General features: G+C 34.2%; 1 protein-coding gene across 1 annotated transcript in view; it reads right to left on the minus strand.

Moving 5' to 3' along the window:
• Positions 1–12971, minus strand: part of LOC129745540 (homeobox protein aristaless-like) — a 171191-nt gene that overhangs the window by 12645 nt on the left and 145575 nt on the right. Inside the window, exon 4 of the mRNA XM_055738660.1 lies at positions 2–264. Coding sequence (XP_055594635.1) covers positions 2–264 — 263 coding nt within the window. The remainder of the gene's footprint in view (position 1; positions 265–12971) is intronic.

Below are 12971 nucleotides of genomic sequence, written 5' to 3' on the forward strand. Positions count from 1 at the left end.
CCTGTGGAACTGATTGAAGTACGCCGAAGGAATCATGTGGCTAGCCCCGAGTGTTGGATAGCGGAATGCCGCCAGGCTGGCTGCGTCGAACGGTTTGCGCAAGTTGAAACCCAGGTGAGTGAAGGGATTTGGGGGTAAAGAGGGCGCTACGACTGTGGCCGACGGAACTTGACCTCCGGCTGCCAGATACGGGTTGTAGGGATGACCCTGAGGACCGACTTTCTCCTGCTTACGCCACTTGGCCCGGCGGTTCTGGAACCAAACCTGAAAAAATAAATTGAAAACAATATGGTGTGAGATTAATTAATATCATACAGGGGAGATAAGGGCATATTTAATGGTCGCCTTGAAAAGTACGCTCGTTCAATCATAGAAATAAACTGTAGTATGTGAGTCACATCATTATTATGTGTTCAAACACTAAATAAGTTTATTTCCTAAATGACTGAAACAGGAAAAAGTAGATAAAAAGAAAAGAGGGGTACCCAGCTCGCCCCGGGTGTTAATTATGCCCTCATCTTCTCTTGATTAATGGTATTAGATTATAAGAAATCAAATCACGGTGTGTTTATGGAAGATGTTTAAAAGAAAAAATACAGTAACTCTATTTTTTTCAGAAAAGGAAAATTTAGCCTTTTCTGAATCATTTTCAGGCAAAATTAAAATATTTGGTCGGTGAGTCCCCATACGTTTTGTTTTTTTTTTTGAAGATTTGTAGTCCATATTTAAAAATTATTATCTGTAAAATTATTCCAGTGCAATGTAATAGTAACTTTTTTCATGGAAATTTTTTTTTATATTTTTACTCAAATTTTTGTCAATCTGAAACAATAAAAAATGTCAACGCCTGGAAAGATAGGTGATTTGGATCATCTGGAAAACTTATTTTGATATGAACATTTTATTTAACTAAAATTTTATTATTTGGAATACCCTTGTTATTATTGGTGTTATCCAAATGTAACATGAATTTATATTCATATGTGTGTATCTTGGAGAAAAATTCTGGTAAAAAAAATTATGATATTTAAATAAGAACAGTCCAACATCATTTGATTGGTTTCCAACAAAATATTATAAATCTTTTCAGTTTTTCAAAATTGTCTTTTGAAATATTTCCACAACATTTGCAGGCTCTGATGCATATGGGTACGCACTTTACAAAACAAAAATTAAATTTTTGACGATGTCATTCGTTTATGGCATTTTTTAATTAAATTTGAAGATTAAGATTAAATTTGAACATATCTAAGAAGAACAGTTTTCAACAAAATTTAGTTAAATGTTAAAGTACTTGCACTGGAATCCGCCTATCTTCCGCTACATAACATCAATTTTAAATTTCTTCTTCTTATATTGATGATGAATAATTTTTTCATTAATCATTTAAACTTCATTTTGGCTTAAAAATTGAAGTACTGTTGATATTTTCGAATTCATGATCTTGTTGAACGATGAAAAACGATTTTTTTTATCAAGAGGAATTTCAATTTTATTTCGATTTTATCGACGTTTTAGACCAGATTTATGCGTTTTTTTTTTGTTTTTATGGATTTCTATGGTTTATTCAAACCAATGATTTCTATATTTTTTACCATAATTGGTATACAATTGTAGAAGTTATGATTGTTTTACTGTAACATTAATGCTTCATTATGGTTTTATTTAATAATAAAGAAAAACTTCAGTGTACTGTAGAATAACTGAAATAAGTAAGGGATGAACAAAATAGAATGAATGTTACGCGCTGCAGGCTCGCTTGCTATCGATCATTTGCAATTCACTTTTGCCAACAATACTGTTAATTTGTGTACATTTAAGATCGACAAAAAGATTAAAATGCATTTTTTTTGATAAAATTTCAAATTTCTCAAAGTTTTAGACTAGATTCATCATTAAATAAATTTATTTCCAAAAAACTATACAACTCAATTTAAAACAAAGAATTCAAGAGATTATTTAAATAATATAGTGAGTTGGAAACCGAAGAAGCTAAGATTATTTAACCTCAACAGTAATGCTAGTTCATTGAATAAATGGAAGAATCACAGAGTGCATCAGGGCTACAAAACTTGGGCTAGAAAATAATAAAAATAAAAAAGTTAAAGGAATCTCCATGCTTATAATGATCATTGTATCAAAAGACAATAACAAGCAAAATTTAAGCTAAATTGAACTGCTGTAGCGATTTGCATTGAGTCTGAAGTGCGAATGGAATTTTGAGACATTTAACTCAGGAGAAGTATAAAAACTGATTTCTCATCAAAAATTACTCTTAACGTATCGTTAACTTTTCAATATTCATTATCCTATTATTGTTTTTTCAAAGCTTAAATCAAGACAAACGTTTCTACTCCAGATCGCATCACGATAAGCGTTATCATAAAAAAGCTATAGCGGTTCCTAGTTTTTACTAATTTTCTTAATCATTGAACTTTTTTTTTCAATAAAATTCCCTCCAGTTCCCACAATCAGAAAATCTAAAGATAATGGATTTCAATGGATTCATAAATGGATTCATATTATTTTAGATAATTCTAATAATTTCAGATAATTTGACCCTCTCGGACTGCTGGCAGGATTTGCCAGCAAATTTTTAAATTTTAGGATTAGAAGATACTTTTTAAGCATTTTATATGTTGAACAGCTCTGTAACTCGTTAAAAAAAATTTTTGAAAATTTTTCAAAGTTTTTGATGACATTGTTGACTTCAACTTAAAGGTATTAAAAGTTCAAATTAAGAGAATTAGCACCTCTGAAATTATAAAACACTTAAAAATATATTTATTTTTTGAATAATTCAAATAGAAAATTTTCAAAAAAAAAATTTGTATGGGGGGTCACCGACAAAATATTTTAATTTTCGGTGAAAATGAACCGGAAGAAGCTCTACTTTCTACCTATGCAAAAATTAGCGTTACTGTTTTTTTTCTTTAAGCTCTTCTACGAAACACACCGTGAAATACGACACTTCAATTAACTCAAGAATTATATATCTGCACATTTCACTCATTTTTTGTTGAAATACGGCTTAGCGAATTTTTACAATCTTTCGTTTGTTATTCGAATTGCACTTTACGAATTTTTCCGAAATTTCAGGAAAAATGGTTGAAGTTTGTTCTAAAACCCAAAAACCCAATAAAAAAAAACCCTCAACGATAGAATTCGTGCTATAACAGATTTTTTTTTTAATCATAAAATGTAATTTTTGTGAATTTTCAGCTGAGAAAATGGGTTTCAGAGGGTTGAGATTACGAAACTCTAGTAATGGGTCAGCACGATTTTTAGCATTTGTTTAAATAAAATAAATAATCGAGAGCTAGAGAGCCGCATCTTTACATAAATCATTTTGTATTTAAATGTCATGTAACAGCACTTGTTTTAATTAAGTGTATCCCAAATCCTAAATCACTCCAATAAACTACATTCAAAACAGGCAAAACTTTAATACCAGCTGTCAGCGTACGTCAACAGCAATTAGGAGCCTTTCCCCGAAAACCAATAGCCTTTTCGGGTTGATTCGATTTCCTATCGGTTCGATTCAACCTTGATCGGCGTTCCACGACAAAGCCAAAGAAAAACCTACAACGAAAAAAAGGTCTGATGATAAATTAATTTACCCAAATTGATCGTTGACCAAATGTGCCGAATATTCGGGATTCGATTTCGATGCTGCTCTCGCACCCCAGAGCTCGCAGGTTTTCCTTCAGAGATAACAATCTGCCGACCGAGGAAGACGACGACCGATCCGATCCGATTATCCGCCTGCCGCCATTCGAAATGGGAAATTATTGGCAGCTCTGTCACCGGGGGGCTTTCCGATCGGTGGAGGAATTATGAAAGAGTGCAAACATTAGGCATCAACCAAAGGGGGAAAGGATCAGACCCCGGCTTGCCGCCAAGGTTTTTTTTACTCTCTCTGCTCATCAATGAACTGAACTGAAAGCACGTGTGACATGCTGTGAGTATATGGGTCGGACAAATTGGACCCGTCACCTAAAATTCCCGAGAATATTGAGGCACCATATTGATCGGGACTGCGCGAACATAAACAAAGGAGACGTAATTGCTTCGGAGATGCTTTGGGACAAAGTTATTTGGGAATGAATTTGGAGTTAAAAAAAAGTTAAAAAGTTAAAATATATAAATATTCTGCAAGTACGCTCTATGTGTTAAGTAAAAACACTTATATCGACCTGTGGAAGATTAAAATAAAGGGTGATACGGTCAAAATTTGGTCAATATCAACTTGACGTATTTCTTCCACTTTTGCATTTAAAAAACCTGAGCACCCCTCATTTTGAAGGTGTGTGTGTGTAGAATGTTGCTCCTATTTTGATTTTGGAATTCACTCTTCAGTTGTCAAAATGCCGTAGCAGCGTATCAAAATTTCGCTCGCGCATCGCGAAAATCCAAGCTACTCGCACACAAAGCTGGCAAAATCGCTAAAAGTTGCCAAATCAACCGTTACAAATGTAATTAAAGTGTTTGGGGAACGTTTGTCGACAGCCAGGAAGTCTGGATCGGGGGGAAATCGAAAACCGGAAACCGCTGAGACGACAAAGTGAGTTGCCAGTAGTTTCAAGCGAAACTCTAACCTCTCTCTCCGAGATGCCGCAAATAAGCTGGTTGTATCGTCTACAACCGTGCATCGAGCCAAAAAACGAGCCGGACTATCGACTTACAAGAAGGTAGTGACTCCAAACCGCGATGATGAACAAGGAGGCTGTACACGACGATGCTGACGAAGTTTGACTGCGTGGTAATGGACGACGAAACCTACGTCAAAGCCGACTACAAGCAGCTTCCGGGACAGAAGTTATTTTACGGCAAAAGGAAGGGGAAAGGTAGCAGATATTTTCAAGCACATGAAACTGTCAAAGTTCGCGAAGAAATATCTGGTTTGGCAAGCCATCTGTACCTGTGGCTTGAAAAGCAGCATTTTCATAGCTTCCGGGACTGTCAACCAAGAAATTTACGTGAAAGAGTGTTTGAATAAACGTCCGCTGCCTTTCCTGAAGAAACACGGTTGTCACGTACTATTTTGGCCGGATTTGGCATCTTGCCATTACGGTAAAAAGGCCATGGAGTGGTACGCCGCCAACAACGTGCAGGTGGTTCCCAAGGACAAGAACCCTCCCAACACGCCAGAGCTCCGCCCAATTGAGAAATACTGGGCTACTGTCAAGCGGAACCTTAAGAAGACCATAAAAACTGCTAAGGACGAGCAAGGCATACAAAATCTGAAGGCAGGGGCTAAGCGTAAGGCCCGGCAATTCGGATTTGGAAAAGCGGAAGCCTAACTGAATATTTTTCCTGAGTTTTATACTAATTAAACTTGAAAAAGAAATTTAATTTGATTTTTTAAATAAACGATTTCATCGATTTACACGCGTTTTCCCTAGACCAAATTTTGGCCGTATCACCCTTTAGTACAACATCACTCAAAGTGGTTTTCTTACTTATCAAAACTCTTTGAAAAGTTTTCCACAAAACCTTAAAAAAAACCTTAAGGAACCATTCTCGATTCTTAACCTTAAAAAAGTAAAAAAAAAAACATCCCACTAAGTTTTTTATTTTTAAGTCGAGCACATCATAGAATATTTATGTTTTGATTTGAGAAAAAAATTACGTTCAAAATATTTCTTCCCAGGGTTCCGTTTCCTATCTAAATTTAAGGCCTGGTCCGACATAAATTGCATCACGGGAAAAAAGCTGTAAAAAAACTAGTTGACCGATACTTTTCAAAGTTTCAGACACAGAAAAAACGCATTAGTGAGCTCTGGGAAAATTTATTTCATTCAAATTAAATATCATGTCCGTACAATAGCATTTCTAGCCCACCACTGTTCATCTAGTTTTGTACACACTTTTTTGGAGCTTCTTCTATACAGAAATCAACTTTTTCTTCATTTATTTCTCATGATTGAACTCCTCAAGATATTTTCGTAGTATTTGCTTCAAGATAACTCGTTATTTTTTGAATTATCTATAATTCCGGAGCATTTAGAGGATTCATGTCCTTAGGTACAAAAGTCACCACCTTGGGTCCAGATATCTCCAAGGCATTATTGAATATTAGAAAGATCGAGAATAGATCAAAATGGAGCGGAATTCTGCTCTGTAGCTTAGTTGGACATCTTAACTGATCCATCAATGCACATACGAAAAGGTTTAGCAGAAAATTTTACGGTAGTTTCAGGATTTGTTCAGAACAACGATTTTTGTCAAACAATCTTGTATTTATCTCGATTTTTTCCGATGCTATTAAAATTAAACAAATATTACAAAAAACATACCAGCTATTAAGACTATTTCAAAACAACTTCATTTTTTTTTTAAATCGGTTCAGTAGTTCTGCAGCTGGAGCCAAAACTGTAAACTAGCCATAGGCAAATTGATATTTTGATCCAGAAAAAGGATAAATCACAGTTAAATGCTCTATAGTTAAACGTATTACCAGATAGAAAAATCATATTTAAATTAGATATATTGTTTCATAAAAAATATTAAAATATCATTTGAAGTTGAAAAAAAAATAGAAAAACTTTTTTAGTTTCCATTTCGTATAGAATGAAGCAATAGTGCTATGATCGAGGAATAAAGTTGTCACTTACAACTGTCACCACATGCTTGTGCTCATGATCACTTCTATTTTGACTAAATTTACTCTTCATTTCGATACTCAGAGTTCCAGATAACGTTTGGATTGATTGAAGAATTACGTGTTGTTTTCAAGGTTTCAATTCTAGTAGATTTCAATAGTGAAACTTTTTTAAATATTAAGAATAATCTTTATAATGCTGGTTTGATTTATTAGCTGTTCTTTATACTCCAGACTGTTTTACGTTCATTGCAGGATTTCTTAAAACCTTTACACTAGTCAAAAGTGTCTCTTTATCAAATCCTTTCTCCCATTCATCAAACAGAATTCTTTGATGGGATGCAGACGTAACCTCGGTCCTAAAGCACGATATTGATCCTTCACCCTTTTCTACCTCTTGACTACTAGGACGTGGCCGGCGCCGTTATTGACGATTCAAAGAAAGAGCACCATTCTTTTGACCTCTGATAAAAATTCACGGCCTCGTTCAATCACAGAGTAGCAACCATTGGCGATGTTGAATAAGTTCTACTGAGCCACGCCAGCGATCATGGAACTTGACTGTATTGCTCGATACTGAATTTTGTTTAAGAACCGATTTGAAAACATTATTAATGTCACTGAGTCACTTAAATACTCAGAGTTCCAAATATCGGTCGATATCAAAATTCGCCGTTAACTTCACGATTTCAAGTTATTTTGCCACGTTCCGTAAAAAAGTTGAAAGTTTTTGCCAACTTTGTAAATTTGCATCGTCGGTCTTTTCATGACGCCATTTTCACTAACTTTCAAAAAATCGGCAATTGAAAAAAATCAGTTTATATAATATTTTTAAAACTATCTTTATGAAAATTTTCATGAACAAAAAATCGATCGGTCATTTTCAACAGCGACAGAACTTAGTCAAAATTTTCTCCGTAAAAGTAGCGAACTTGCAAACATATTGACAACACTTTATTTTTTTAAACGCCAAATACAATAATTTAGACAATGTTTTAAGTGTAACTGTCAAACTGGATGGTAGTCTTAAATCAGGTTGCTTCTGATGTTTTTTACATACGATCAAATTTTCCCCAGATTCCCAGTACATTAACTCGAGAATCTCGTCAAAACAAATTTTCCTAGAAGTTCAAAAACCAGTTAAAATTTCATTAAAAATTTCATTTATTTTTCATGGTTCCTAATATAAGGTTGCCAGAATAAATGCCAGATAAACCGGACAATCTGGCTTATTCCTAATTATTCAATTCTGATGAGATCGGTTAATTCTAGAATGAAATTAAATTAATAATTAAGATCGATTGCGGACTATTGCTTTATCAATCAATATATGCTACTTCAACTTGCTTTGAGTAGCATGAACATTAAAGTTTTTAATTCAAAAAAATACAGTGAGCTGTAAGAAAGGCACATAATGATAGTTTTCACTCTAATACCATTTATAGGAGTCAGTAAAGTTTGAATAACGAGATCTGAAAGCAATTTTCTATTGGACATAAAAGCGATGAAGATTTCTTGTTTAAAAACTTCTAAGTTTTATAACGCACTGTACAGAAATAATACTGAAAAACACCTATAAAAAAACCTCAGGAAGAGTTTTATTATTACACTTGCAAAGGTTTTAACATAACTTTGGCTATTAAAAATCTTTATTTTAAAAATATGTTTCAAGACAGTTTAAACTTTACAAAGCTTTTAAACAACGTCGTACTCTGATATTTTTAGGTCCTGCTATATTGAAATTGCTTGCAACAAAACCCAAACTTCATTTAACCCTCATCCGTCCCAAAATTTTTTAACCGTCTCTGGCGTGTCAATTTGACACTCCTGACTTAAATCAATATATCCCTCTTGTTTCTCAACCGAATTTAACAAAATTTATAGTTTTAGAAACCTCGTAATGTAACTCAAAAATGTTTTTCAGACAATATTCAGCTTCAACACTTCAATTTTCCGTTATTCAAAGTCAAACAATAAAAAAAAACATGCTTCGGAAAAAACTGTAGATCAGCTAAAGGATACTCTAAAGAAATCTGAAGTTTGAAGCTATACGATGCACAGAGAAATATATTTCTTTTAATTTTTTAAGATCATGACCACAAAAAATGCAAAAAAGTGGTGTAAAAGCCGAATGTGCTTTTAAATCAATGAACCGTCAAAATTATAGACAAATTTTGAAATGAGAAATGTAAAGTTTACGTAGTTTGGAACATTTTTGTGCTTTTAGCTTTTCAAGATACGAAACACAGAATTTTTTGCGAGTTTTCAAAGGTCGCTGTTTTTTAAACTTTTTGACAATTTGCAATTCCTCAGATTTTCGTCCACTTGAATTGACTTGGCAGTGGATTTGAAGTATATTCAAGCGAGATTTTCACAATAAATTTATATTCACCAGAAAACCAATTTCATACCGATCGTTATCGAAAAAATATATCCTGATGTGAAACGTATAGCTTCTACTGAATATTGATTGAAATTTTTTTTGAGCATTCCGTAACCGATCTACAAAACATGTGTTTTCAGATTTTTTCCTTAGACTTTGAAAACTGAAAACTGAAGTGTTGTAGGTGAATAATACCTTAGAAACATAATTGAGTTAGGTATATTACAAGGTTTTAAAAACAATAATTTTTGTAAAAATCGGTTGAGAAACCAGAGAGATATATTTTTAAACGAGGAGTGTCAAATTGACACTCAAGGTCTAATTAGGGAGTATTTTTTTCCTGGGCTTTCAGATTGCGTCCATAAAAAAGTAATGATGCATAATTATCAGAACGATAAGGGTCCCCGATATTTTTTTTCATTTGGATACACCCGAATAAAGTTGCAAGCTGCCAAACTTCCAATAGTTTCAAATTGACACTCATGAGCGGATTAAGCAATGCTTCAAGAGACGATAATAAAACACAACTTATTGAATGGTTATCTGGGTTTCATCATCATCATCTGGGATCAATCGATTCTTCGGTGGATTATGAAACTTACATTTGAAAACCGACCAGGTTCATCAAGAAGTTTTTGTTTGTTTACTTACCGTTTGTATTTTTTTTATATTTGCCGCTAATTTAGAACTAAATGAAAACTTAAAGTCTTGCCAACTCATTCTACCTTGACGATATTTGTTCAACTTGATAAACATATCTCTTTTCCAGATTGAGATATTGGAAAAATTGTTCAAATTTCAGATATCTCTTAAAAATAACTGGCTGGACCCTTCAAGCCAAAGGTCATTCAGGTCAAAACTTGTATTCAAAAGAATAACATATTCTTCAATGAACTGTGCATTTGTTTTTCCATAACTCTATCATGAATCACTTTTATTCAAGTAGGTATCTTGAACAGTATGTTTTCAACTTGAATTCGCTTATGTGTATGGCTCCACTTCTTATACTTTGATTAAAGTGACCCAACCATTCGTGACCGGTGTCAATCGAAATTCCCCAAAAATGACTCACTCCCCATCTACAGGCAGCATCCGAGTTTCATCTCCCCGACACCGGATCCACTGGTCTGATGCCTTTGATGGTTCTTATTTTTCATTTCCAACTTTTCCAGTTATCTCATTCTTCTGGAAACGTAGGTGGCGCTATTATCGCTCATTAATTACATGCCCTAATCTAATAATAGAAGATTATAGGGTTCGTTTCCTTCCTTCTTGCCAGCCAGACAGCAGCGACGCGTCATAATTGAGAAGATTGTCGAGGGATAGAACAAACCCAAATCGTGAGGAACATTATGTCGAAACTCGAATCATCGCTGCTGCATCTTTACCGTTTGATTCCATTTAGGAGTTCTTGGATGAATCATTCGGATTAGCTGTGGATTTGTCTTTGAGAAGGAGCTTATTTTTCAGTGACTGCAGAGCTAGTGAAGTGACGAACCCAACTTGAAAATATTTGAAGTGGGTACATATTTAGTTGGAAAAAAGTAGATAACTATTTGACCATTACCTACTGAATAACTTATTCAAACAAATTGAAATTTTTGATTTCTACAAAAGTCATTTAAACGATGATTTATTGTGTCCAATTTTCGGACTCAACTCTTGAGTCAAGATAATAAGCGGGTTCCTAGTTAATCGTTTTGGGGTTCAACCTTTTTATTGATCTACGTTAATCTAGCAGAAAAGACTCACAAACTTCATAACCCAAACCGTCTCTAGTATAACTGCCTTTAAAAGCTCCCCTCGTTTATTTTTTTGCAAAATTGCTAGCCAGCCCCTTTTCAACATGAATAAAAATTTGAAAAAAAGGTTAACCCTACTTCAATCGATAGCTTCGGGCGGGGTCGAAATTAACATATTTAATTATAGATAATCTTTAGCATTTGTTTGCTGAACCAATCATTGAGCTCAGATAAAAACGGTTCAAGTGTTGCCAGATAAATTGAAGGAACAATTTCTTCGACTTTTCTTACTTCATCAATGAATATTTTACGTTCACCTTCGGCGGTTTGAATTTGATCTCGACCAATTCATTGTGTTTCTGCTCCACAAACCAGAACAGCAATGAAACCAGCTAAGGGAGCCGTAAAAATTGTCCTTTGCCTTGGGCGGGAAATACAATCCAGCAGCGATCAAACGAGACAGCATTACGGGATCCCTCCAGGGTCACACTAATAGCGCCACACCGAAACCTCTAATCAGCACTTCCGATTTGAGCTTTTCCTTTCCTCCTTCTTTATAAAACTAAATAAAACTTCAAACGACCGATGATGGCGAGGGACTACGACGTTGCACCTTTGCTGACTGCAAGGTTCCTTTCAAAGGAGCGGAAATCGAGGTCGAAACACAAACTGAAAGAAAACCCAGCAAATTCCTGGGAATCTGTTGATCAAAATTTATATCAACCAAACGTCCGTCCATCTCCTCGCCGTGGATCGCTGCTACAAAGTGCCATTGATGGACAAGGTGCCTGGTGGTAGATCGCAGGGATCATAAAATCGGACGACGACGCATATCCAATTTGGCGCTCGTCAAATGGGAAATGAATGGAGAGCAAAATTAGCAGATATCAATAAAAACGTAATTAAATTATGAACCTGCCGAGGCGAGTTAAAGCTGCGTGAAAACGCAATTATTTTATTCCTGTAAAATTAATTACAATCTCAGGGTGGGTCCCGGAGTCGCGATTAAAAGTTAACGAACGGTTGGCGGAAGCACCCCGGGCTGGCTTTAGAGGGGGTCAATGCAAGAAACAGAAAGTTTCAAACTATCTCAACTACAAGTTATTATTCGTTCATAATGGTTGAGTAAAGGCTTCCTTTTGCTATTTTTTTTCGAAAACCATTCGTGTACATTCAAATATGATAGGAAAAGAAAGTCATTTTATGGTTTCTTTAAAGGGGCTGGCAAATAAAATAAGAATTTTTGTCATTTGTTGTTTTTTTTATTTTAATAATTTAGTTCAAAACTATTCATTCATTAGTGTCTGGTTTATTAGTTGAAATTTTATATCAGTCTTATAGCTTTTTTCTAAAGGTTGTACAGGGCTACCAATGAGTAATTAATATTCGAACTGATTCAACCTTTTTGGAAATATTTTGCAAAACTTTTGTTGCTTTGGAATAGTCGTTTTGGCTCTATAGAGACTCCAGAGGAAAAATCTTTCAAATCAATTTTAACATTTAGAAACTGGATATATGAAACTGTATTTGATAATTGCAGAGTTGAAAGTTGAAATATTCCTCAATAAGTGTCACAAAACTATAAACTTTTCTAATTTTGAAAACAACATTAAATTATAGTAACAAGAAATATTGCAGGGTGGGGTTTGAAAAAAAATTCAAAACTTCAAAGATTAGCTGAATGGATTGACCAATTTTTGGTTCTTGCATTTCAGAACAATGCAACAAGTTGAAACAATTCAACTAAAAAATGTTAAAATTAATATAAAAACTTTTAAAAAGTTTTTCTTTATTTTTTTAAACTTTTGCATTAAAGTTTTGTATTCATTTTGATGTACTACACGTTTGAAAAGATTATTTTTCAAACTGTACTCAGAAACTTTACCGTTGCTTAAGATGAAAAGTCTTCTTAAAAATTCGGTTTGGATGTGTAATTTGCATATAGAATCGAACTAAATCTCATAAACTTTTGATTGCAGTCCCAATTTCATGAAAAAAAACTTAAACTGGAATCTCAATCAAGGTATTGAGTTAGACCATTTTAAGAGACACAAAACACTTGTTGTTTGGTGATATGTTCACAGAAAAGGAGTAATGTCTCCATTTAAACTTTTCCCGCGAATTCAGCAAAAAAAAAAACAAACAATCAACTTGGCAACATTTTAGAGGTAGTTGAATGGTTCAGCTGGATAGTATACTTCAGGGCGTTTAAGTTTCGCCTCAGGGTTACCAATAGTAGCGA

The sequence above is a fragment of the Uranotaenia lowii genome, chromosome 2 (genome assembly GCF_029784155.1).
Source record: "Uranotaenia lowii strain MFRU-FL chromosome 2, ASM2978415v1, whole genome shotgun sequence".
Classification (NCBI taxonomy): domain Eukaryota; kingdom Metazoa; phylum Arthropoda; class Insecta; order Diptera; family Culicidae; genus Uranotaenia; species Uranotaenia lowii.